Below are 27,381 nucleotides of genomic sequence, written 5' to 3'. Positions count from 1 at the left end.
AGTCTAAGATCTCCAGTCCACTCACAGGTGGATAAGTAGGCTTATGAAATAGGTGGGATCCTTTTTTTCTTTCCTAAACAGGGCAGGCGAATTTCGAAGTGACAGAAGCTTCTTGCCCACATTGGTCCAAACGTAGCAGTTTTACAATTGATGTACCACAGGGTGCTGAAGTATTTATGGTGTGCTGGGCTTTTTTTATCCATGTATTGAGACCTCCCTCTGTATTCCCACACTGATATGGACAGGACATGAGATGAGCATGGAAGATAGAAACAGATGTGTGTCCCAGCTTGATTCTGGAGTGGCAGGTTAATTGTGGTGGATTTCCACTTTCTCTGGTGAATAAAACATGGTATTTAGGGGAGAGCCCTCAGGTCATTTTAATATACCACAGTATGGGTATACTGTGTTTTGTTGCCAGAGGGGGTAGCTGCTTTTCCATATGTGAAGAACTTACTTCATCCTGATAAGTGCCAGAAGGAAGTAGAGATTTTGTTTCCTCTTGAGAGGTATGCCACATTTGAGATTAGAACTTTCATATTTATTAATAGTATTGATCCTCTTTTATTGTCTTTAAATACATTAGTTTCAATTTGATACTGGGCAGCAACTTTACAAGTATGTTTGCTTTACAAGACCATTAACATTACAGGAATAAATAGGTTTACTAGTTGTTTCTATACCAACTGTAAAAAACATCTGGACTATGAGGAGGCCCAGACCAATTGGTGTAGCTGCAAAAATGCAGCATTTGTGAAACTGCCCACTTTTGCTTAGCAATTGTAAATTACATTTCTGTGCCACAAATACTAAATTTGGAAACGAGGTCTGATGATGCGAAGGATTTTCTGTCCCCATGTTAACAACTAATAGCCCAGTTGACAAATGGCAGGAAGGAAACTGATGTAAAAATAACACAAGGTTAAGTTGGCAGAGCACTTTCTACCATCACATCTTCTTGTCATTTTAAATAAGCCATTGCTAATTGTTAGGCGAGTCAGATTCTCTTGGACTCGTTCCCAATTAGTTTTATTGTTTCTTGTGCAGGGTGTTATTTAACTGGAGATGCAAGGTCAGATGTGAGCCAGTAGATTTTAATTTATTTAATTATTGGTCAAGCTGTAACTGTGAGAAGAAAACGGATTTGCATGTCAATGAAAATCATTTCATTGACGACTTAGCCTGAAACTTTCTGTGTTTGCATACCATATGTACTAATGCCACAGACTTGCAGAAACAGTCAACCTCACTGTAGTCATTTTGGAAACCAAAGTGTTCCTACATGCAGTGGGACAAACTTCTAGTGTTTTGAGTTGAAGAAAGCTGGGAAGAAGCCACTGCCACAAAAAACAGAAGCCCTTGAGAGCTGAACTGGCTGGATTTATTTTCAATTTTGGAACCAATGCTAAATGGATTCATTTCACTTGAACCTTTTTATGAGGACTTGCTCTTAAATTGAAGTGATTATTGTTTAACTAAATAAAGCTGCAGCATGCTCCTGAGAATATTGTAAGTCTCCTTCTGATCTCCCCTTTAACTGAGATTTTCTTTTAAATCTTTGAATCCTAGTTTAAAAATCAAACTCTACAGTGAAATTATTCAAGAGGGTCTGCCTTTTCTCCAGGTCGTTTAGCAGTAACGTCACAGTAATGTTTTGTGGAGGCTGAAATATTTCAGGGGGAGGTCCTAAATTTGCAAGTACTCAGGGGCATTTTTCCTCTTGTTATAATTGAAAAGAGTGAGATCTTGGCAGCGATAAGGCTCTTGGTTGGTCTGTGATCTTGTTGCCAAGTATTTTTTTATATAAATAAACTGGAAAACCTGAATTTTTTTTTTCTTCCCACAAAGAAATCCCCCTGAAACAGTTTCCCTTGAAGTATCATAAATCCCTGCATAACACCTTATCAGCTCCATTATCAGAGCTATTTAGTGATTTAGTTCCTTTTTTAACCTCGTAAGAATGTAATTCGTGGTACTGTTTATCCTCCTGTTTAAGCTTTATGCAATTTATATGCATTTGTTTGGGTTGTTTTTTTAAAAAAAATCTCCCCTCCTCAGTCTTACATCAGTCTTGGTACTGAAAGGAAAAGCTTTCCCAAATGCTAAAAGAGAAATTTTGTGTGTGCTCTTCTCTGTTAGAAATGTGGTGGGATTTATAAGGTGCTTACTCTTGGGCAATAATATTGTGACTGCCATTTTAAATTTAAGACACAAAAATATAGTTACAAGGAAATAATATTTACTGCTTTGTGCTTGAAAGTCATGGCCCTGAACATGCAGTAGAAGAATTAAGTTCTCCTTTCACAATTTTATAGCTTGGATTGCTGTAGCAATAGAATGTTCAATCTTTGTTCCCTTACCTCTCCCTCCTTTGCTCCCTTCTTACCTTTTAATTAAAGCCAACTGCAAATTTTTCTCTCACTGTCTCTTCCCTGTGTCTCTCAGAGCTTGCTGGCATCTCACCTATGCCTGATCCATCACCTTTAGCTAATGCTAGTGCACAGGAGCAGCTTGGCTGTGTACAGTGGCAGTGGGCAAAAAATATCACACCAATTCATCTAGTCACCTGGTAATTCAATATGTTACCTTTAGCTTCCCACAGCTGCCCAGGAGGGGTTTTGGTGTGTTGTGAATATTTTTTTTCTTATTCTTTTCCTTTCCATTCTCTGACTAAAAATGGGAAGCAAAAAAATTACATCCCACTTTCAAATTACTTGACCAAAAAATGGCAATTAAATGGATTGCCCAGGTATCCTTTTAACTACTTCTGTCTGGCTGAATTTCTTCCTAATAAGTATGCAGTGTTGTAATGCTTATTTAGTAATTGAAAATCCTGTGTAAATTGTGTACACAAGTCTTTGGATTGGATTGTAGCATGTTTAGCATAGTGGGGTCCTGGCTGTGAATGGAGTGTTTCTGTGCTATTGTAATAAAAATACTAAATTTTCAAAGTTAAAGCATGTGCAGAAAGTGACCATTTATTTCTAAAAGGAGAGCTATGCTTTAATATGAAGGTTTTGAAGTGACGTTGTGGCCAAAGGATCACCTGCTTTCTTGTTTGGTTGGTTTTAAATCTGCTCTTTGACACTTCCATTTTTAATACAGCTTGCTTAAAGGTCTGTAGAGTAAATTTTCTTTAAATGAGGGGTTTCATAAGTGTGTATGTTTTCAGTGGCTTATCTAGATGAGCTGTTCTGCTGCTTGGCAAAGCCCATACCTTCCTCTCCTAGTGATCTAGGACTTGTGGGGTACTTTTGCAATGTTTGTACTAGATTCAGCCTAAGAATATAGGTGAACTAGCTCAGTGGGGGGACTACCAGAAGGGAAAGAGTATTTATACTGAGGTCTGGGGTGCGGTGGATCGGGAGGGAAAATCATGGAAAAATCCTCATGTGAGAACGATGTGCTGCCTCTCTGCCAGCCAGAGTTTCTCAAGTATTCTGGGCTTGTGTCTTTATAAAGAATAAAAAAGAGAGGGTGAAATAAAGACAGAAAAAGAGAGACCTTCTGATAGTCGACTAAATATTTCCTAAAGTATCGTAGTAAGGTGGTGTGGACGTGATCTAGATGCAATTCCATGTTCAGTCATTCACTGTTTCTTACTACAAAACCACAATTCCCTGCCACCTTGGAATCCCCACGTGCTGTTAGTGTGCTGGCTTGAGCTGTGCCCCTTGGAAAAGGTCATGTCTGCAGTGGGTTGGTTTTTTTTTTTTTAAATTATGTTTGTTTTTCACAAGTGTGCAACTTCAAAACAGCCTAGCTACTTGCTCTGAACAGGAAGAGTCTGAAGCAAAAGACTCTCGAAAATAGCATCTAGGGATGGAGAGTAGTTGGAGTATGGCTTCGTGGTTTTGTAACTTGTGGTTTTAACTGTAACATACTGTAGCTGTTCATTAGCTGTTATTTACTTCAGCATACCATGAAATTGCCCTCCTTCTCATTACCCTGACAGATAGCCATTTCTAGCATTTTTAAATGACTCTGCTAAATTAGTTAGCTTTTAAAAGTGATATGCGCTGCTTTGGTGTATCAAGGTGTTAGCCTGGTGTCTGCAGCACTTTTTGGATTCGTTTATCGCTACGGTGATCTCTTGTCTGTTTTCTGTATCTTAAAGAAGAGGAACTAAAGTATTCACCAGGCTGTGTTTTCCGTAGAGGAAGAGTTTGTGTTATCATTTGGTCAGCTCCTAGAAAGGACCAGGTAGTTTCCAAGTAGTACTAGCGAGCTGACATATACAGCGGGCTCTTTCTGAGTCATTCTCCTGGAAAGTACCAGTGGTGTGTTCCTAGGGATTTTCATGCATTAGCTATTCTTGGTGAAGACCAAAAAGTCCTGCCTTCCCTCCGTGGTGTAGGCAGACTTTGAATGATTTGCCCAGGGATGCCCAGGCAGAGCTGGGAGCGAAATACCAGGGTGGTATCATGTAATGCAGGTCTGTGGTGGAGGTTGTACCTGGGTGTTGTTGCAGATTGTCCTTTCAGCTTTTTCAGTTTGTGAAAAAGTGTGTGTGTGCCTTGTCCATGAGCACTGAGACAGAGTCCTGTGTTTACAATTGGTCAGTGTTGCAAGGCATCTGAGCCTGTGGCCAGTTTACCTCGGCATCATTCTGCTCCCTGACCTCTGCTGCAGGCCTTTCTAATATACCAGTTTGGTTTTTAAGTTGAGAAAGAACATGATGCCTGCCAGCACAGGGAGGCAAAGCAAGGTGAGGGTTTTTTTCAAAAGCAACTCAAGGCTGGTTGGGACTTGGCCCAGGCAGAACTTGCAGGTTGATCTTACCTGTGCCCCAGACATTCTCTTTGCCTTGCATTTACCAGGAGGATTCAGGCTGCAGCTTCTAGGCTTGGAAAGTTAGATAGTCCTTGAGCAAAAACTACCTTGGCACTCAACAGTTCTCAGAGGGCGTTACTGTCATAACATCTGTCCAGAGGATAAGCCAGCAGCAGCTTGGGAGCGATCAGGAGCAGCTGTTACAGTGGTCACAGCACATCTTCGCTGAGTATATCTCAGTTTTTCCAGGGAAGAGAGATCTCAGTTGCACTGCTGTGTAACACGTGCTGCCTGATGAGATAATGATGGGTTGGGACTTTCTTCAGTTTTCTTTCGGATGTCATCTCTTGCTCTGCCTTGTTGGTCTTTGTCTCGCTTCTTTCTTTGGAAGTGAAGAGCTTGTGAGCTCAACATGGAAAGTTGTTGCTCTCATAGTCCTGTCTTGCAGTGGAAACTATTTCTATTTAATTGGTTAAAATTGTCTGCCCAGTGGTCCTATGTTGGGCAGCTTCAAAATGTGGCATTAGTAGACCTGGACGTTTAATTTGAGCAGTGGTGACACGCATCAGGCAAGGTGGCAGCTGTGCCTGTGAGCCCTGTATCTATGCATCAGTGAATGTCTTTTTGAAGCAGATAATTGCAAGGATTTTAATCAAAGAACGTAATCTGTAACCTTTGACAGGGTTTTCTTTAATTCTCCACCAAAAGTTAATGTCGCTGTACTTACGCTGTGGTCCAGTATCGGCATTTTTCTATTGAGCAAGAGGTGGTCTTGAGCTGCTCGATATTACCTAATCCTAATTTAAATCCCAGCAGTTTTGCACTCTGCAGCTGACTTGCATCTTCCTCTTTCAATCTTCCCTTTATAAGAAATCAATGCCAATATGTAAAAATTGAACATCTACAGCTCTTTCGTTGTGTTAATTGAATTATGAGAAGCTTGAAAGGTAAGCTCAGTACATCACTCTTAAAGCCTTCTGATGTCTTACAAAGATGTTCCACTCTTTAATACGGAGATCTAGCAGTATATTACTGGCATGCTGTGATAGCTCTAATTGGAAACCTAACAGGATACAAGAGGTTTCTGAGACTATTACAAATAATAATATATTATTTTTCGAGTCTGTGAGATGATTATTTTTTTATTTTATTGACAGTCCTTTGGGTTGAAGCGGGAAATAAAAGGCAAAATGTTGAAGCATTTCTCATTGGTTCAGAGGGCTGTATTCAGTGCTAATCGCACATCACATTTCCAGAGTGCTGAAGTGCTCCCAGTTGGCAGTTCTGGTGGCATAAATTCCACCAGTAAATCGGTGCTAACAAAGCTCAAGTACCTGTTCCGTTCAGTAGCTCCATCTTTAGGGGAGGGAGGGCGGGATGATCGCTGGTACAACTTGCAGTAATGACAGTGTGTCAGGAGGTTGCTAATACGTACATAAAGAGGTGATTCCTTGGAGTGGTGGCTAAGGGTGCCCCAGAGAGTCCTCTTTCAGTAAGTTTGTGCAGTTAAGCTGGTGTCTTTTGAGAGGCAGAGTGTCCTGCTGAAATACAGCGCTCTTCCAGCCTAATGCACAAGTGGTAGCTGGAGAGTACTGCGTGCCCAAATATATAGACCTGCACAGGACAGGGACAAGTCATTAAGGTGGAGTGGGATGCCAGGAGTATTGAGGATGGAATGGCTTTCATGTTAATTTAGTACCGATCTGGAGCTGTGCGGGCCTTTGTGTTCTGAGGAGAGAAATCCTTCCCTAGGGAGTGAGTGGTGCATCACTTTGCAGAGAACCTGTCTCCCTTTACTGCTCTCTTGCATGCTTCCCCTTCCCTGGAAGCATGCTTTTAGTCATAATTTAGCTATTTTTGAACTATTTAGCACAAACATATTTTGAACTTCTATTTTTAGTTTCATCTGAAAATAAAATGTTAGGTTTGATAAAGGAATTTACTCTCTCTCCCCTGATAACCCTGCTGTCAAGAACAGGTTCGCCCATACTGCAAAGAGCAGGGGGAAAAAAATAAAAAGCAGGTCTCTGGTCACTGTTGCTACATTGAGAAATTGTCTTTTGTGTTTGTATTTCTATTTGTAGCACTGTTACTATCACCTAGCCATTGCTCTGGTTCCCTTCGTGTTAATCAAATGCATGTTGCCGTGTATGTATTGAATTTATTGGATTGTCTTCTCTCTCAAGTAGTACTGCTCTGTGGTTGTGATAGAATGAAAAGAGCCTTTTTTTTTTAATCCCTCTGTCAAGGTTAATATAAGCCTTGTTAAAAGAATGAGGAAAGAAGAGTAAGGCTGATTTTCCTGTATTAGGAATGTTAAAATCCAGTCCCTTACTGAACAAGGGGAGAAGAAATTTCTGAAGTCATAGCACATCCATGGTGGAAAAGGCTGTGTCAGCACCTCCCTTTATGCAAAGGGGTTTCAGCTCTAGCATCTTACAGATAAAATACTACCATAGCAGCACAGAAAGGAAGAGGTAGCAATGGAGTCCTAAACCATTAATGGCTTTCTAGCCCTTACTGTACTTAGAAATACTCAGTGACATATGGCACACTACAGGATGTAAGTGTCTGAGGATCTCAGTAAAACCGATTTTCAACAAGCAGACGTTTGTGTTCTTCAGCACCTTTAGTTTGTCCTGCTCAGGGTGAGCTGCTGGAAGGTTAGGGAGAATTCAGAATTAGACAAAGCATGTTTGAGAGTGCACTGGTTTCACTTGGCACAGTGATTTTTATTCCCCTTACAAAAGTAGTACCACAGTACAAACAGTATCAAAGGATAAGTTGATGTGACCTTGTTCTAAGAAATCAGTGTAGCAAAGTGCTGGAAATTTTTACTTTTGTGAGTATCATCATGTATTTGGCTTCTTTAGTTACACCATGTGCCTTGTTTTAGCAATAATAGAGGAATATATTTTAATTTTAAAGAACACACAAGATCAAGAAAATCAACCTATAATTCCTAATTTATTCAGTGTGGTCTTTGATGTGATGCAGTTTTATTAAGGCTGAGCTGGAAAAACCATTTCTGAAACACAGTAGGAAATTGGTCTTTGAAACTTTACGTGTTCAGATTGCGTAGTGTGTTTAGGAGTAGTTCGGGGCAACGCTGCTCTTACAAATGACAGGCATGAGAAGCTGAAAACCATACCCCGCCTCTAGTTTCCCAGCTTTGGTAAGCAGTTTGGAGCACTGCTAAACCCAGGTAAGATCTCTGAGATTGTGGAAGCGTTCAATCTGCTTTTAATCCCTGTCTTTACTTCAGGTGGTGCATGAAGTGTAATACTGAGAACTTTCCATCTCATATTTGAAGAATGTAAGAGCTCATATTTATTTAAAGTGTGGCAATACTCTAAAACCATTTGTTTGTTTATCTCTCTCTTAGCGCTGGTCCCAAAGGTGATAACATCTATGAATGGAGATCAACTATTCTAGGACCCCCAGGCTCAGTCTATGAGGGAGGTGTTTTCTTCCTTGACATCACATTTACACCAGAATATCCTTTCAAGCCTCCAAAGGTAAGAGAGCTGGAGTGGACCTATGAAGCAGCCTTAATGGAATGCAGCCCATTTGAAAGCTGCTCTCTTGGAGAGCAAGCTTCAGCTAATTTCAGGCATTGCATTGGCTTCTGTTAGCTAATGTTAACAGCTTCCCCAATCCTCTTGATCACTATTTTAGAGTGTGCTTGTTTTTTCCCTGCTTCTGTTTATAGGAGGTCCTAAGCAATTAGCCCAAGCACTGGGACAGGATTGGGAAACTGAAAAGTAAATAAACTTGGGGAGAAGAGAAAGCATATGAGTGCTTGTTTCTCAAACCACTCGGTTACCGTAAGCGTTCCTGTTAGATGTGTTTTGGCCACTAAAAGAGTATTTAATTCTTTGGTTTTGTTGGGTACTTGTGTTGTTCACCTGCTTGTATAGTAACAAACCTTTTCTGTAGGTGTGTTATATTTGTGAAGCTCTTATATTCCAGTGTTGTTGTATTCCAATGCTACAAGGCAAATACCAGTGCAAGTGAATGTTATCTTGTGGTTCAGATACTTGGCCAGAGGAAGCGTGTTGGGTTACAAGAAGAGGAGCTTGTGTGTATACTTCATGTTTGCCTTGTATCAGAAAGCATTTGTGTGCATGTTTACCTTGCTACTTAAAGGTCGTTGCATCGATGAGATAAATGCCAGTGGCTGCTCCATCTTCAGACTTTGGCTTAGTCTGCAGTAGAGAGGACTTGCCATAGTTCAGGCCATCAGTCCATCTCAGCAGAGACAATGCCAGCTGGTCATACCAGACAAATTAACACAAGCTTCCTGGATCAAGGAAGCATGACTCTTCTTACTAGCGTAACTGCAAGGTTTCTCATAGTATTGACAGGGCCTTAAATTCTACCCCTAAGGTAGAGCTCAGATGCACAAGCAGTATGGTTCCTGCTGACACCTTTCCATCCCTCTTCAGAGGTTCTCTGATAGCACAGATAATTCTCTTGTGTTTGAGTTTAATTCAGAATAGGTTTTAATTTTGGTTTAATTTACATTGGATAATTTATTGTCCAGCCACTTATATGCAATACCTTATGTCATAAGTCCAGTAAGCATTTAAGGAGTGAGCTTTTACCTTCCCATGTGTGCTTTGCTACACCTTTGCTTTCAGTGCTACAGGTCAGAAGCATTTATCCTCCCAGGCTTATTCACCCTGATGCCTTATAAGACTGTATTATAGCTACTGATGGTATTGAGGGGGCCCTGTATGCAAAGTTCCCTAATGCAGAACCAAAGACACAGTTTCATCATTCCAGTCCAGCCCTCATTCTGCTTTGTGTTTCTGACAGGGATCTCCTTGCCTTTCTCTTTCACCTGGGGCACCTTCTCCCCCACTCCTTCCCTGGCCTTGGCACAGCTCCTTACATCCTCTCACTCCCTTCTCTGGTGGCAAAAAGTGGCTGCTTGAGGGTTTTTTCTTCTTAAATGTGACTCCCAGAGGCGCTGTGACCATCACTGATGGGCTTGACCTTGGTCAGCAACAACTCCGGCCTTGAGCCGGCTGGTGTTTGCTCTGTCAGGCCTGCAGAGAGCTGCTGGCTGCTTCTTGCAGGAGCCACCCCTGCAGCCCCCCCTTCTCCACCAGAACCCAGCCACACAAAACTACAGCAAAAAAAAAATATGTTAAAAGACACCACTTAGTGAGGCCTCAGAAGTTTAGTGGAGATTCACATTGCATTTAAATGGAGTCTTTCATCTAGCAGTCTAAGTTAAGTTGTTTTACAAACCTCATGCTTGTATGGAAGTAAAAGGCATATAGCTTCAGTCACAGTGAGAGGGGATGCAGGAGGAAGCATAGCGCTGCTCCAGCAGAACATACTTGGGTACTTCAACTTCAGATGAAGAATCTTTCATTTGCTGAGAACTTACAGCGGCTCCTGTATGAACACACTAGTATTAAGCAGTAATAAAGTGGAAAATATAATTATCCTATTGCTCCTGCTTTATTCCCCCTAATTTGTCGATTTCAGGCTGCCCAACTGCTTGCAGTGACTGCTCAGTATTGTTGGGGGGTCATCTGGAAGCGGTAGGACTAGTGTAATTACCAAAGCCTTCCCACATTTGTCTCTTAGGGCAAGAAATAAAGAAACAGTTGAAACAAAACCCTGTGTCTTATTTTGATGATAAGCACTAGTAGAGCAGTGGAGTGGTTGAAGATCATTTCAAAAGATTTGACCTCTGAAAAGATAAAGGTGTCTATAGTGAAAGGACCAGTTTCCCTTGAATCTTCCTTGGTAAGCCTTGCAAGGCCAGTGGAAGAAAGCCTCTACTGCCTCTTTGAGTCCTCAGTAATTCTTAAGTGGCCAGTCCTTGCCACAGGTTGCCCTGTGGTGAACTGCCTATAGTAAAACACATTTCATCACTTCAACATGAAATGTCGTTAAAGGATTTACCTTCTTAAATAAAGCAAGGTGAAACTGGTCATCCTGGCAGGCTTCCAAGCCCTTGGGAATACGTGTGAGAGAAGGTGTTGTGGCACAGCCTCTATTGCCAAATGCTGTGTGGTTAATGAGCATCCCAGAGATGTGTGGTGAAGGGTATAGGCAGGCTTTGAGGACTGGGTCTAGCTTCAGCTGAGGGTTTGAGTCAATACGTTGGAGCAAGCTTTTGGGGGCAGGATATTGCTATGTGAGAGACAGAGGAATGCACCAGGAGTGATATTAACAGGTTTGTGGAAGGGTGTAAAGAGGGACTGCACACTTGAGGCTGGAGAAATCGAAGGTCTTAAAATTTGGTTTGGAAATGCATTGCACAGCACAAGGAACTTCTGTGGGAAAAAGCTGATGCAGGGACAGATACTGTCTTTCCTGTCCTAAATAAGTATAATGGAGTTCTTTTGCATTTATTAAGCATTCTGTACAACACATAGAAGATGTTGGCATTAGCCTATTCTCTGCTTTTATGATTTCTCCTTTTGTGTGGCGTTCTGGTTTTGCCTTTGCTTCAGATAGTGATTGCGTCAGGCACGTGCTGGGTGGGCCTGGATTCAGGAGAATCCAATAAACAAGTATAATTGGGATTTAAGAGTTCTGTACTTAGTCCTCAAGATGATTGTTATTCTTTTGTACTGTTACAAAAGATTTCATTTATTGGGGTGAAAACAGCTTGTGTGGACCTGGTGTCTGCTTTGATCATTTGTATTAATAACCTCTAACCACTTCCTCCCCCCACTCCCCTTTTACTGCTTGTGTAAATTAACCTCTGCTATCACCTCAGGGTAAGGTTGAGATTAGCGTCTTTTATGTCTTTTCAAAAGCTGTGCTTAACTCTGTGTGGATACTGCATTAATGTAATCTCAGGTGGGACATTTCCAGAGGATTGTTCAAGCTGCATGGCATTTTTACTCCACATGTCATTTTCTTGACCCTAAACAGATTGTACTACCTCCTAAGTAACTCAATTTTTCTTGGTTTTGGTATGAATCTTCTGCTAGGTTTATGTGATTCTATTTTCCCCCTTTTTAAGGTGCAATGAACATTTACTTTAAATATATATTTTTAAGTGGGACTCCATTTCCTCTCCCAGCTTCATTTGGATTCCTTGCACAGCTGGCTTTTGTACCACCAGCAAAAATTGTAAACAGCAAACAGCTGGACAGCATGTGTCTAACACCATCCCAGCTCTGACCTGCTGCTTAAGTGAAAACAAATTCAGCTTTTTCACACAGTGCTTTGGTTGGGTAGAGCTCCGCTAACTAGGGAGAACATCTTTTGGTACCATGGATATAGATAGCCCTGAAGGATTGTTTCTTAAGGAACTAGGCTGTTCTGCAAATACATGGCATGTATGGGAGTAATCTGTTTTTATTTATACTCTTTCCCCTTCTTTGCAAATAATAATTTAAAAATTAGTCTTACTCTTAAGGGCAAACAGGATTCACACTTTTTTTTCAGTTATTAGTCAACTGGTCAGAGAGACTGCCTGCAGAGCATTTAGCCTCTGTGCTCAGAATCAGGATTAACAACTTTCTTTACAAATTAGAACTCTTGACTTCTCTGTTAATTTGGTCCTTACTGTATCAACTTGGAAATACTCCACACTTCCCCTTCTGGAAGTGTTTAATCTGTTAAAATTATTACCTCACCTACGTTTAGAAGCCTTCTTGGACAGAGACCAAAGCTGCAGGTCAAACAGAGAAATACTGAGCAAGCAGCGGGGCTGGACTGAGGGCTGCTCAGGAATCTGAGGCAGAGACGCTGCCAGCAACTCCCAACACCACCAGCCTCTGGTTTGCCCTGAACAGTGTGGGTTGGGGCAGGTGCCGCCGAGTCAGACCCACCCTCTGCTCCGATGTACGTGGACTTCCACATGACTGTCGGGAGTCATCGCTGCTTTTCCTCTGAGGCTTAGATCATCTGGGAAACAAAGGTCATCTTGGTTTCTTACTGCTATAGACCTCTAAGGTATAAAGCAGCAGGGGTTTCTTGGGTTTGGAGTTGCAGCTCGTTGCAGAAGGTGTGTGGGAGGCGGACAGCGTATCTCCGCTCTCTTGCAGGCATTTTGCTATTCCCACCCATAATGGGCAAAAGCGTAGGGATTTGGGGTTTTCTTTTGTTTCCTTCCTTCCTGTTTAAATCTGAAATCCAAGCAGCTTACAAGGAACACAAGAGAAAGCCTCCCAGGCGTGCACTGTGGGAATGTCACACTCTTGTGTGACAAGGAACTGCCTTTGCGAGTCTGCGACCAAACCGAGCCGGCATGGGATGCTCAGTGCATCGGGAGCACTCTCGGGAACGCTGCACGGATGCTGTGCACGGGGGTGTGCCAGGCACTGGGGTGATTTGTAGCTCCATCACCCCACCCCGTGTCTGCTCCCCGAGCCTGTGAGAGGAAGAGTCAGGGACAAAGCTTTTGCATCAGAGAGACAGTAGGGAAAACGAGGGCTGGCTGGCAAGTTTAACGCGTGGGCCTGGAGAGGAAGCACCAGCATGTTCTTGTCGTACACACACTTACCGAGCGCGTTTCGCAAATACCCCCGTGACCTACAAGCAGGCAGGAAAGTTTGTGGGTGTGGATAGCTGACAAATTCTGAGGATTTAGGGCATGAACCCGGCAGCCTTTATTCGCGCAGGTAATCCTAATCCATGCAGGTTCCACCAACTTTGTGGTCGCTGCCCAGCCAGTGAGTCAGAGTAAGGCCTTTTCTGCAGGTTACATCCTATTCTCCTGAAAATGGCTCGTGGGGCTTTTCCTTCCCCTTCGGGTAACTTCTGTGGCGAGCCACCTGGCTCCATTCCACCTCCCAAATTTGAGAATAATAAAATCCAACCAGCTCTCCGGATTGCTGAGCTCTCAGAAGTGCTGGGAGCTGCGATTCCAAGCGCCTGTCGTGTTTAACAGCGCTCGGGTGTACTCGGGGCGCTGGAAGGGGCACGGGCAGCCACCTCGTCGGGCCTCAGTTTCTTTACTTGAAAGGAAAGATCTCTGACTTGCCTCTGGCATCAGAGATGTGCGCGGGCGACGTCTTGTATTTTACCGCTGGGAAACGCCTTTTTTTAGTGCGGGGGCGGCTGCGGTCGGCAGAGGTGGGGATGTCGGGGGTCGGCTCCCCTTCCCTGCCCGCGGGAGAGCGGCCGGGCCCGACGGCGGGGCCCGGGTGTGCTCCCACCAGCGGCCACGAGAGGGCAGCGGCGGCCCGGGGAGCCTGCCCGGCCTCGGCGCGGCCGGTCACCCAGAGCCCGGCCCCGAACGCCGGCCTTGGCGCCCTCTCGGTGGCCGGTGGGCATGGGAGCTTCTCCTCTCCCTTCGGCTTCGCTGCCCGTCACCGTACGCGCTGCGGGTGTTGGCCCAGCACAGCCGCTAACAGCCGTGTCTTGCAGGTAACTTTTCGGACAAGAATCTACCACTGTAACATTAACAGCCAAGGCGTCATCTGCCTGGACATTTTAAAAGACAACTGGAGTCCAGCATTAACCATTTCTAAAGTTCTCCTCTCCATCTGCTCCCTCCTCACAGACTGCAACCCTGGTAAGTACCCTGCATGGCCATGCAGGCTGCCAGCTGCCCTGTGACCTAGCTGGCACCCAAAGAGTGGCCCTTATCTCATCCCCTTGACTTTGGCCAGCGCAGCTCTGACCTCCAGCGCAGCCCGTTTCCCTCTCCAGGCAGCCAGCGAGGGGCTGGAGGCAGTGGAGGCGATACACCCTACCTACCTGCCTGCTGCTCGCTGCTCCTCAGGCTGACCTGCTGGGGAAGCGGCAGGTCCTCCTCCTGCATAGGAAAGCTCCTTCCCTTTCCAAACCAATTCTGGTTTTGGATAAGGGTTAACACCTTTTGCTGGCCTGTAGGACTGAGCCACACGCAGTTCTGAAACAAGGGGATTTGCCTTTTACTTTGTCACCCATTTAAAAAGAGTGACTGGCTATCTATGCCACAGGTAGTCCTTGCTGTTTCTCTAACCCACCTGTTACCCACACCAGTTAGGAGGAGTATGCTTTGGTTTCCAAATTCTATTTTACAGGTTGTATTTCTCTATGTGTCTAAAGATGACAGAAACACCAGGTTTCACACAATGTTGTGTATAATGTCAATAAACTTGTTGGAAGAATAAAACCTCTCCTTGAGATCTGATGTTCCCTAGAAGGCAGATTTAAATTGACACAGGACATGGGTGCACTTAGCAATGGGTATGTCCCAAAAACTTTTGGAAGGGATCAAATAAACCTGAAACGTGTGAATTGGTGAAAGTTCTCAGAAATGCAAAATATGACTATTGGATGAGGTTTTTAACTCCTTAAAACTTTTATTGGCTCATATTATTGTTTATTAGGTAACTGATTAGTACGTCACCATACATCCACACAGATCAGCAATGATACAGACCATCAGTTCGGTGCATTTAGGGTGTTGCAGCGCACCTTACCTGTGCTGTTCCCTTGTGTTGATTTCACGCTTCAGCTTGATTTCTAAGTTTGTATTCAGTAACCTGTATGAAATAAGTGGTTTGTGTTTCCTTTTCAGCTGACCCCCTGGTTGGAAGTATTGCCACTCAGTACATGACTAACAGAGCAGAGCATGACAGAATGGCCAGACAGTGGACCAAAAGATACGCTACATAAACTCTTACGTTATTCGTCTGTGATGGAAAGAGCTGCTTATGATTTTCAAAGGGTGGGGGGAGGGAGGGTGCTGGTAAAGATTAGGGTATTTCTATAACAGATTTTATTCAGTCTTTTATTTCCTAAGATTTTGTTGTTGTAACTTAAGGTATCTTGCTACAGTAGACAACTAGGATTGAGAATAGCATATTTTAAGACTGTAATTAGTTCAGCAATATTAGCTCACATATAGTACCGAGAAGAATGTAAAACTTCTTAGACGACTTTGGTTTTCAGTTTGCTTGCAATATGTAAAAGATTAAAACAGCTTAATTTTGTACAGGTACATATGTTGACATTTATGTAAAAGTCCTTTCAAGACTCTACACACTGTTTTTTGCTATTTGTTTTGTTTTGGGGTGGGGGGGGTTATTTTGTTTTGAGTTGGGTTTCTTTTTTTTGTAAAAAGATGTTGGGATTGTTTTCCCCTATGGAGGGCACATTGGTATTTAACAAATCCTTTTTAAAGACTGTCATCTCATGATCTGTGATACGGAGAGGTGGATATATGGCCTCATATTAAATGAGAAGTAGTTAATGTATTATTTTATAAGCCAATCTATCTTTGTGAAAAGAATAAAGGGTTTAATCAGGACTTACGGTAACCTGTAGTGAAATACCTTAAGCTGTTTAACTGTAAGGCGTGGAATAGGAGTCACTCAGTGGATTGGTTGTATGTTGTGGGCTACTTAAGTCTGCATTTGTTACTGTGCTAATAAAAAGATGTTTAAAAAAAAGAAGAGAAGATCTCTGCTTAGTGCCTTGCTTTGTCATTTTGCCAGAACAGTGTCTCCCAGACCGTGCTGAGGATTACGGTATGGATAAGGATGAGGCAGATCTGCAGGTGAGTGCACGGGCTGCTGCTGTTTTGGGGAGATGCTTCTGGACAAGCATACAAGGAATGACAGCACGAGACCTTTTCAGATCTTTGCAGGGTGGGGCGGCGCATGAGGAGGTAACCTGCCACAGAGTCCGGGCTAGTTACTCCTCAGCTTAAGCTGTCACAGCGTTGGCTTGTCAGGACTGGCACGTTATTTGCAAGTACCACTGGAAAAGCTTATGAGATTCTGGAAGGGAAACAGGCAGGGGGTAAGAAGAAGAGAATATCTTCATGGTTTTTGATGGAGTGGTCTATTCCCACTTGGAAGAGGAGGAGGAATCGTGTCCTGGTAAGCTAGCAGAAGACACTTTAAAGGAGAGTAAAGGAGACTTAATCTGTAGATCCTTTAACTACCTGCAAAGATTATCTCCTAGAGACATGATGTTTATATTGAGGTATGTAGCAACAGGGCAGCTAGCCGTGGATATGGCATTTCTGGCCACACCCTTTAGGTAAAGGCCGGAAGTGCAGATTCATTTTCACACGGCAGGTACTTCGCCTTGCGACATCCTTCTGAGTGCTATCTGGTCATCTGCGCCCTCGGTGCTTTAAAATAAATTCTCTATGTGTCTTATTTATATACATCTCTTCCTATATATATGTAGATGAAATTTAACTTGATCCAAAGTAATCCCTTCATTAAAAGTACCCTTCCTTTGCTGGCTGGTTTTGTGGGTAGGGGTACGTACGCTGGCCTCATCTGCTGAACTCGCTTCCTGTGACACAAGGTATGTTTTGGTGTTTGAGCTCCCTCAGCTGTTGGGCTCGGCCGAAGAAGATTATTGGTATATAGCTGCATCATACCAGGAGCATCCCTGGTCATTGTTCCTCCTCCCCTGCACTGAGTGAGGAGGTAAGCAGCTTCATCTTCGTAGGCTTTTGCCGGCTCCTCGCTCTGTGCTGCCAGGACGTGCCAAATGAACTTGCAGCTGGCAGCAGGGAGGGAGCTGATTTGAGGTGATTGATCTGCACAGTGTTGTTCAGCAGGACAGAAGTTTAAGAGGAGCAGAGAAAGAAAGTTCGATTAACTAATTTATTTTTATTTTTTAGAATATTTTTTTCTCTGTGATGTTACAAAGGGTTTGTCTAGCTCTGTGGTAGGCAAGTGATCCCAGTGACCTAGGACAGGGTCTAAGTCAGTGGAATAGTAAGAACAAAACACGTGTTCTGCCCTTTAGCTACTAGATTATAGTCTGTACTTTTATCCCTATGTAAAACAGTACTACAGCAAGTTTCACTTTTACTCAGTCCCAGCCGCTGTGTGTAGATCGCAGACGAGACACTGTTTCCTATCCCTTGTCAATAAAATACTACAGTATTTAGAAAAGACAATTGATTCGAATGCTTAAAAATCATCAGAACAAGCTTATGCAGAAAACAGGTGGTGGTGGTTTATTGGAATGCCTAAAGTGATCTAAACTTGGTTCTAATCAATTTAACCAAATCAAAGATAACATGTTTGCCTCTGTGTAACCTGTTCCAAAAAACAACCGTAGTCATTGGGAAGATCCCTTTCCTCTTGCCTTTCCAAAAACATTGTCAAGTCCCAAGCGTCCAGGGAGCGAGTGAGGAAGCTGATCTCACCCAACACAGCTCTGCCAGTCTACAGGCAACATTGGTCTTGGCAGTGGCGTTGGCACGGAGTCTGAGGGTGCAGAACTAAACAGAACCGGTCCCCTGCCTGCCTCCCACCTCCCCGCTTTATGTTAAGTTACTTCTGAGTTGTCAGCCTGCACTCCCTTGGCTCGGGGTCAGCTTCGGAGCTGATGGGTGGTTAGCAGAGATCTTAGCTTGTTTTAATTGAAGCTGAACAAAGTCCCTTCTAGAAGGGCTCTGAAGAGGAAGAACACAGCTGATTTCCTCGGTGAGAGGTTACAGCGAGGAGGTGAACCGCTGCCAGTCCGAAGTCACCCCCGCTTCCCAAGCACGCGGGCAGACGCAGCCTTCTGGGTAGGGAAGAAGCCTCAAGTACACGTGTGTTCAGTAGGAAATGAGTGAGGAGGGAGTGTTGTTCCACGGGATCGCTGGGGACAATAACGATTAGTAGCCAGGCTGGGGGAGGTCGTGCTATAGTGCTTACTCAGCTGCAGTGTTGCAATGGAAACAATTGTACGTTCCTAGCAGGGCATTACAAGAGCTTGCTCATTCATAATTGCTCTCTTATCTTACTCCTTGACCACAGCCATCCAAGCTATATTGAGCAAAGCACATAAACAGTTTCGTCTGCCTTCATTACGAAGGTGGGAATACCTGCTTAGTTTTTAGTGAATCGTACTGCTGCTCTGACCTTACTAATGCTGATGGACTTCAGTTGTCAGTATTCAGGAAGAGCAATGCCATAAGCACACAGCTTAATTGTGATCATTAAGCACACTTAGTATTTAGCAGTTATGATATGACAGTGCAAATGTTGCTTGTGGTTTTGCTGACTCACAGTAAAATTCTCAATATTTGTTCAAAACAACATTAATTTAGTGGAAAATGAGGGAACTGGGTACTTCACTCCCTCTCCCTGCTTGTCTCCAAACACAAAGGGAAGCTCGTACTGATTAGCACAAGAGGTTGTTGGAAGCTGAACACTGGCCACTCTTTCTGGGGGCAGTCACACGTTCCACCCCTCCGTACCCAGTTCTGTTCAGTCTACTGGAGGGCTGACCCAGGCCAGCAGACCCCCGCAGCAGCACAGGTTTACTGGCACAGAGAGTCAGGGACAGCCCGTACTGTTGCACTCCTGCTGCTGGGTCATGAGTGGCGCATTAAGACCTTGGCTGTTTGTATGGGAACTTCTGGGCATTTGCCAGGGGGTCGTTCCCAAAATACATCCTCCTACCCTCCCCAGCCCCCCCTAACAAAGCAGAAGGGGGCTTTGTACTGCTTCCTCCCTGGCCCGCAGCTCCATACAGAGGGCGGGTTGCTGCAGCGTGGCTGCCCGGCCGGGCAGGAGAAGTATGTGATGCACTGAGAGGCTGTGCAGCCTCTCCTGAGCACAGAATTGTTCCATCCAACTTCTCACTGAAATTACCACCTATGCAAATGTGCCTGACTTGTACTGGACGTGCTGGAACGGAACCACGCACAGCTTTGTTGTCCTTCAGGTCACAGTTAACAAGTGCTCTGAGAGCTCTTCTGGTTTGTACAAATAAACTCCTGAGCTGAAAGGACTGCTTGCCACACTTGGCTGACGAGCTTCGTGTCAGGGTAGAGCTGCTCTAGTATCTCCCACAAGACTGGGGGGTTTTCTCTCTTCTTTTTGGTTTTTTATTTTGCTTCTAGACACTTGCACAACTTCAGCAGCCAAATCTGCTGGTAAGTGCTACTGCCCCAAACCCTTCTCCTACAATGACACACTGACCTAAGCCTCCTGCAGCATGAAAAAGCCCTATGGCCCTGTTTAAAGTCGGGTAAAAGGACTGGTGCCATTTCAAACACATCCTCTCTCCAAATTGAGCGCTTTATTGGACCTGGTGCAGTTTGTGACTAGAGGCTATAGATCTGCAAGGGGATTGCTTAACGATAAGCTCATCGGTTTGTCCCTCAACACAGCTGTATCCAGACACAGCCAAAGCCCCTGTCAGAGGTGTGCACCTGTCCCTCCCTCCTCCACAACCCTCATTGCAAGGTAACTCCTCTCATCAAGTGCTTTTACCACCAGTGACTTTTCCAAGCCAAGCCCATGAGAAGGAAGGATAGCTCTTAGCCATAAGCTTGCTGGTTTTATTGCTGAATGAGATTATTGCTTTAAGTGAAACAGTGAGAAGCAAATGGCAGAGAAAGGACTTAGGTGGTGACCTGGCAGCAGCAGACAATGTTAAGATAGCTTAGTTATCACAGTTATTCCCTTTGCTCTTCCTTCCGGGCAAGGGAAATGTCGATTTGTTCTGGGACTGGGAGAGTTTGCTAGCTAAGAAGGTGAAGGGCTCAAGCAGGGTTTTCCGATCTGTCACAGTCACTTCCCACAGCCTCACTTTCTCAGCCCTTGCCCACTGCTGCGCTGCTTCTGTTTCCACTTGCCTTTGCTCCAGGAGGTCAGTTTTGTTTCCCAAGACAATAACTGTCACCTACAAATGAAACGAAAGGGTGAGCTTCATACAAAAAGCACCCACCGCTCACAGTGCTTCTGAACAGCAGGCAAGCAGCAGCAAGGCAGTTCAGACCCGTTCTTCAACGTAGCACCAGCACGAGGTAAGCTGCGTAGCAGTTCAGAAGAACAGGCTCTGGGATTTGAGTTTTAGCCTCATTTACTGTGGGTTGGGAGTTTGTTTTAGTAATAGGATATGCAGGACTCCCCCCAGCCCCCCATCCCCACCCCCCCTTCTCCCTCCCATTGCTTAAAGGGAAACAATACCCAAGAGAGCCCAAGTTAAACAGCCCTGCTCTCCATTTACCTTGCAATTGAGCTGCCCTAGACAAATGATAAGAGCGTGACATCTGAGCAGGTCAGAGCACTGGATGCTTGAGAGATGAAAAAAATGGATGGCAGCAGAAAAAGCCTGGACCCCACAGCGTTGGATTTTGCCCAGCCTGTTCCTCCCCAAGCCCCAGCCCGCAATGTAAATAAACGCACCCTGCCAGAGGCAGCCCGTGCCGGCAGCCCGGCAGGCTGGGCTGCTAAGCCCCTCTCCCAGCGCAGGCGGGTGCCCGCTGCTCCCACATGCACCGTGAGCCACTGCAGGGACTGATGCGGACCGTCTTCTCTCCCTGACAGGGTCAGATAAGCGCCAGCACCGTCCTCTCTGAAGCAGTTTGAAGAGCAGCTGGTGAGCTAACCCCAGCAGCGCAGCTCTGTCAGGCCAGACCCTGTGAGGATCGGGGCAGCAGCTTCTGTATCGCTGAGACGGTGAAGTGAAGTTCTAGGTAGTGCTGGCCGCCTGGTTACCACTCCTGCTTATTTAAAGTTAACCATTTTCTAACAAAGTTTTACCAGCATCAGCTCTTAGGGGAAACCAAACCTATATTTATAGTTCAAGGTCCTTACTCAAACACTGGTTTCATCTCTACACTAGTGGTTTGACAAAGATCAAGTGATAAAGTCCTCTCTGACTGATGATTTGGGTTTTTTGCTCTGGCCACACCTGCTTGCTCTTTCCTGTTCATCAGGCTAACCAACTCCAGGATGTCTGCTGTTTCTTTTCAGCTAGAGTTGTTTGTCCAGGTCCTGTGAGGTCTGAGCCTTCCTTTCTTTTCTACAGCAGACCATCCATGGTGTTTGGGGCAGCGGGGGGCGGGAGGGGTGGGGAGCGGGGCAGTTTTTCCCCTCTGTGAAGGTTTGGAAAGGTGCTAGAATCTTCATATGCATTTATCACACGCTCCAACTGAATTTTACCTATGCTTAAACCCTGTCACTGTGAGAGAACACAACCTCTATTGAGTACAAAATTTGGCCAGGCTTTAAGGTGTGTGCTGGAGAGCCTCCAGAGCCAGCGGAGGCAAGGAACCAGCCCTCACTGCTTTCTGTCATTTGCCACGCACCAGGGAACTGTGCCACTCAACAAGGTGAAGGTCTGCCAGCTTAGAAGCACCGCTTGTGGGGACACATCCCTAATTCAGTTAGGGGTGCCTTCTAGCAGAGCTCCAACTCTTAAGTCTGCCGATGCTCTCTTAGGACTCACAATCTCACCTCCTGCACTTCGAAGCCTATTTCACAAGGACTAGAGGCACAGGAATAAAACTAACTTATCCATCTTATTATGGGCACTGCTCTTCCCACCATGTTATCCTCAGTCAGGACCACAGCTTGAAGCTCTCCCATGGGATAAGCAAGTTTTCTAAAATACTTGCACGTGAGGAAAGAGGGGAGTCCTGGCGGGCGACAGGGAAGAGAGGGACACAGATCCTGTGGGAGCTGTGACTCCCTCTCCACATTGCAACACGCTGCAGAGTCAGAAATCGGGGCCCTCGCAAGACACAGCGCCCGGGAAACATTTCCTGCTTGTCGGCCTTTCCTTGCCCTGCAGGGGAGCTGTGATTGACTCCCGCATCCCTGATGGACGTGACGGGCTGCAGCTCACACCAGCCCTACCAGCCAGCATACCTCTCCTGTGACTGCACGTTCGGGAGCCTGCCTTCCTCCACCACCCCCTGTGCTGTCAGGACTAAACCAGTCACAGTTTTTGGAAAGTCTCTCCCTGCCATTATCCAATGAACCCTTCCCGCACTTCTGTATTGTTTTGGGTACTTTTTTTAACAGCATAAACCAGACATTTGGAAAGCTGTAGGCTAAAGACATTTAGGAGGGAAAACTACTCGAGAATGTAAAGATCCTGTAGGAAAAGCCATAATGCTAATGCCTCATGTAAGTTATATTTGTTTAGCTAAGCTGGAACACTGTCAGCTGAAAACACTAGCTGCTTTCTAAGGGAAAATAGAGCAGTCATTTCACACAATTGAATTGATTCAATATGGTTGTTAAAATACATTAAAGCTGCTTTGCCAATTGACTAATGTCTGGGAGACCCGTTGTCAATTACAGTAGTTTGTAAGCCATCGAGTGCGTGAATACAAAACAAACAGAGATAATGCCCTTCGTTAGATCATTCTGTGCACTTGACTTCCCGTGCACAATGTCTAAAAAAACAGAGGCACCGTGCTGCTGTGGGCCATATGCTTTATTAGTCGCAAGCGCCCTGGCTGCTGTGTTCAGCTTAAACCAAATTTTAGCTGTACTAGAGGAAGCAAAGAGGGAAAAGAATCATAGTGGGGGTGGAAGGGACCTTGAGAGATCATTGGGTCCAGCCCCCCTGCCAAAGCAGCTCCCTAGCTCATATTGCACAGAGGGGCGTCCAGACGGGTCTTGAGTATCTCCAGAGAAGGAGACTCCACAACCCCCCTGGGCAGCCTGTCCCAGTGCTCTGTCACCCTCACTGTGTAAAAGTTCTTCCACATGTTGGTGAGGAACTTCCTATGCTCCAACTTGCAGCCATGGCCTGCCAAAAGAAGCCAACAAATTCCCGTGCGTGACCTGCACGGCATGCAAATTAGGGTTCCCCCACACGCCAGAGCCTCCTTCTGCTGGACTGCCCAAGGCTGTGGGTACGTTTGTCTTCCTTTGTATGCAAGTCTTACAGAAACAAAACCTCTGCCCTGCAACCTTCGCTTCCTAGCACCGACACAGCGATAAGCCAAGCCGCTGCGGCGCCGCGCATTTACCTCCTTCTTGTCTCTAAAGACATCAATCTCCTTCTTGAGCAGCTCAACTCTCTGGAAGGCTTCGAGGCTGGTCACGGCGTACACCAGGACGAAGCCATCCGCCACAGAGAAGTAGTGCTTGGGCAGCTCCACACCCTCCTGCAGGCCGCGGGTGTCATAAAGCCGCAGCTGTTCCTTCACGCCTCGGTCTGTCTCCACCGACGCCAAGTACACGTCTTCCATTGTGGCACCCTCTTCCAAGCCTGTTTCAGAAGAAGGAGAAAAGTTCAACTGCTCTAAGTGCAGCATCGCTGCACGGATTATTTGCAGTGCAGCAGGATTTTACCCCACAACAGCTTTCAGTGTGTGTTTTCCACAGTGACTTGACCTGGACTCAACCGCACCAGCTATTTACAATAGCAACACTGTGTAAATACAGCCATCTAATACATAAATACATCATTATGCCTGTAAAAATACTCTGTATAACATGCACATGCAGGTCAGGATAAGATATATGGCTCTTTCCCTGGGTTTCCCAAACTCCAACCACCCGGTGTGCCAGTGCTGTGCCAAACACGCTGCAACCAGGCCTGCCCAAACATACCCCTTTGGAAGGACAGCCAAGGAACACCAGGCAGTCAGGTATTAACACCTTGGGCTGGCTTCTTTGCTTCATACCGAGCTGGATCGTACGGCAGAAGCAGGAGCCAAAGGAATAATTCTGGAAATGAATGTGTACTGGTGGCACAACTAACCAACAAGTGAAATCAAGCCAGAAAGGGAAGGGGATCTTTGCATGCAAGCTAAGTTGCATGCTATATTTACTCAAATGCACGGTGAGCTTTTTCCATCCCTTAGGGATTTAAAATGACTCAGATTTGCTAATAGGAGCAAGCTCATTTACTGCAAGGTAAGAGCATACACAAGGTAACAAGCTCTCATATATATATCACCTGCTCCATGGTAACTATCTGCATACTGGTTTGCCTTCCTTCCTCTCCCCATGCTAAATGTGAGGTAATTCAAGGCAGCTTACTTGGAACTAACTAAAAGGATTTTATTTCCAAGCCAAACCTGAAAACACGTGGATGGCCTCAGCTTTGTGCTCCCCCTGGGTGCAGGTACGTGAGGTCACAGGCCCTGACAAGCTCCCTATAGTGTAGCTGAGTCACTGCCAGGGTCGGCCGTAAGTTTGGGTACAAACCCTCCCCAACACACGTTTCTGCCTCCACTGCACTCTTACACACACGAACCGTGTGCCACTGCAGGGCTACAATAGCGAGTCCTGCGTTACCCTCTTTGCCTGCCAGAATGGGCCCATGCTAGTGCATTGTTTAAGGAAACACAAGGGATTATCTGGCCCCTGAAAATAAGGCCTCTGCTGTATTCAATTACGCTGTTCAAACTACATCACCCTGACAAGCCAGCGAAAGCATTCCGCCCCCGCGGATGGTTCCCTGCGCTATACGCGGCACTCCCGTGCGGGAAAGGGGCACACGCTGTTCTTCTTGTCCCTCTCTGTGCAGTCTTCCTAGATCAAACTCTTATTAGGCTTGCAACGAATTAATTTATCTCACCTCCAAATACAGCCAAGCTAACGTGCCGGAATAAAGCCCAAGAGCAGAAGGACAAAACAAAGGTTAACAGGCAGAGGGAGCACGAAGGCATTCCATGCGGCTGGAGAATGCACTGGGAGGGTGTTTCTAAGGGCTGAAGTAGGTAACGGAGCCCTTTCTCGATGCAGCACTGTATTTTGTCTTGCTCTGCTCCATTGCTCTGCTCAGGCAGGTCAAGGAAGTATCTGGCATCAGCAATACTGCTTTGGCAAGAAGGAAGGAACCGTAACTACCTAAGTTTTCTTCTTAGAAAGCAATGAATAACATTGCACAGGTTTTCACTATTTAAATGCTGTGCTGTAATTCAACAGTCTTGTAAGTTACCCATGTTCTGTTATGACACTCCCTTCCTAATGGCAGTGAAATTAGCAGTGAAAATTAAGTCTTTTTCCACTCAAAAACGAAGAGGAAAAATTAAGACCTGGGCCCTATGTCAGCAGAACAGAGCGACGGATTTTGTTGTGAAATGAGGGGGCTCTTTGGAGGGAGCTGGAATTTATGCAGATTCCAGGGGTGAAATTTCACCTACACACTGGGGGGGGGAGTATATGCAAGTAGATTCCTAAGCAAACGTGGATAAATTTTAGACATACCTGTGTCACCTTTATTCTAAAGCCCAGACCACGAGCTCACCACATCTTGCTGCTGATATTTACAGTTCTTGTTAGTAACATCCCATTCAGACACGTGCCAGGCAAGTCACTGTCCGAGTGGCACAGCTCGTCAGGAAAGCCCAGTGTCCTAGGAAGGTGGCTGGCACTACCCCTTCCTCCTTGTCTCCTCTCCTTCACTGGCATCCTCCCACCTTCATTACCTGGGTGGGCAAGGACAGCTTGTGCCAGGGAGTTACTGCCTTGCAGGCTGCTGCCCGCTTGAGGAGGTTTTCCTTTTCTTTCCTGATACCAGTTTTTCCAAATCTACAGAACCACATTTTGAGATACCTACTGCTGTGGCACAGATGAACAGGCAGATGGAACCAGCTTTGGGGTTCAGAGACTATGGGGTGAAAGGGGAACTAACAAGACAGTGAACAATCACATGGTTTCTCTGGAAACTGAAGATGGATGAAAAAAGTTAGGGAGGGAAAGGAGGAATAGAGAGGAGATCACTGCTGTTCTTTAGCAATTTAGCTGGTGCAAGTTTTGGAGAGGCAAAAGGTCTTCATCTATGCTACCCACTGCTGCCACAGAGGAACTGCGGGGGGAAGCCTCAGTCATAAATTGGGTGGTGTTTCAACCTCGGTGGTTTCCCAGTGAGGGAAAAAAAAGTCTTGATATACTAACGGATATTCTGCACCCAGGCTAGCCAAGCCAGGCAGAGATAGTGAAAACACCAAAGTAAAGCAAAAACTCAAGATGCATGGAACTTCAGAAGCTCCCAAGTGACTCTCAAACAGAAATGCAACACAAATTTTCTGCTGTCTTGACCGTTTTTGGAGACACCCTCTGTTATCTCTCCTTCCCCTCTTTCCAGCAGGAATATAGCAAAGAGCTCCCAAAGCCTGCTAGTCCTTCTATTTGCAAACTGCAGGGTAATGGGCTTTGCTTGCTTAGATCTCAAGTGACAGAGCATCAGGGGATCCCTAACTCGGTGAGGCCTCAACAGGAGCTGGGCTATTTAGATTTAGCTGTCAGTTATGTAGTGGTCCCACCAACCAGTAGCCACCATTGCGACCCTCAGTTGCTGCATTCAGCTCCATTTCCATCTGTTTCTAAAATGCAAAACCGACTGCAGCTCCATCAGGATATAGTTGGATACAAGAAACAAAGATGTAAGAATGCATAGTTTGGTTAATTAGCCTCCACATCTTTGGAGCTGTGAAAGCCCAAACCCCAAATCCCTCCAGCTGACACCAAGTGAGGCAAATTGTCTCGTTACGGGTCCTACCACAGTAATATCTGGTGTTTTCATTCCCAGCTAACTAAGATGATTTAAGCAGCTGGCTATGAATAACCTGACCACACCAGCTATTGACACAGCCAGGAGGCAGAGATAAGGAAAATCATGTTTTCCACAGGAAAAATTCCCATCTCCTTCTGTTGAGCAGATAAGCTTTACCATAGGTTGAGATATTTTAAAGGCAGAAGGAAGACTCCCTTCTGCAGCACCACTGAACAGGAGCACTGTTTAAGATAAACCACCTAATCCTTTTACAGACGTATCCCATGCCAAAGTTGAGCCAGTACCCCTCTTGTTTGGTCTCCTAAGAGACCTCAGGCAAAGCAGTGCCAGGTACCACAGGTATTTAGCAGGACAATCTTCCACCACCAGTCAAGGGCCCATTTCATCACTGAGGAGTAAAGACTGGCCCCTGTTTCTTCAGGAGTGCAACAGAAGGTGGAGGATTCCTCCTCC

General features: G+C 45.3%; 2 protein-coding genes across 3 annotated transcripts in view; one reads left to right on the top strand and one right to left on the bottom strand.

Annotated features, from left to right (window-relative positions):
* LOC311188581 (ubiquitin-conjugating enzyme E2 E1-like) overlaps window positions 1-15,399 on the top strand; it is a gene marked incomplete at its 5' end in the record, with an annotated part of 44,079 nt that extends 28,680 nt beyond the window's left edge. The window contains 3 exons of the mRNA XM_084260035.1: window positions 8,159-8,291; window positions 14,125-14,272; window positions 15,266-15,399. Coding sequence (XP_084116161.1) covers window positions 8,159-8,291; window positions 14,125-14,272; window positions 15,266-15,363 — 379 coding nt within the window. The 3' untranslated portion in view covers window positions 15,364-15,399. The remainder of the gene's footprint in view (window positions 1-8,158; window positions 8,292-14,124; window positions 14,273-15,265) is intronic.
* Window positions 15,400-19,995: 4,596 nt separating this feature from the next.
* NKIRAS1 (NFKB inhibitor interacting Ras like 1) overlaps window positions 19,996-27,381 on the bottom strand; it is a gene marked incomplete at its 5' end in the record, with an annotated part of 10,763 nt that continues 3,377 nt past the window's right edge. Inside the window, 2 exons of one of the 2 annotated variants that reach the window (XM_084260580.1) lie at window positions 19,996-20,340; window positions 23,429-23,659. In XM_084260580.1, coding sequence (XP_084116706.1) covers window positions 20,101-20,340; window positions 23,429-23,659 — 471 coding nt within the window. In that variant the 3' untranslated portion in view covers window positions 19,996-20,100. Of the gene's footprint in view, window positions 20,341-23,428; window positions 23,671-27,381 lie in introns of both variants that reach the window. The other variant, XM_084260579.1, reaches the window with a different exon arrangement.

This window comes from Gallinula chloropus (genome assembly GCF_964237585.1).
Source record: "Gallinula chloropus genome assembly, chromosome: 2".
Classification (NCBI taxonomy): domain Eukaryota; kingdom Metazoa; phylum Chordata; class Aves; order Gruiformes; family Rallidae; genus Gallinula; species Gallinula chloropus.
The sequence above is the reverse complement of the archived record's forward strand: the minus strand, read 5'-3'. Positions and strand labels throughout refer to the sequence as shown.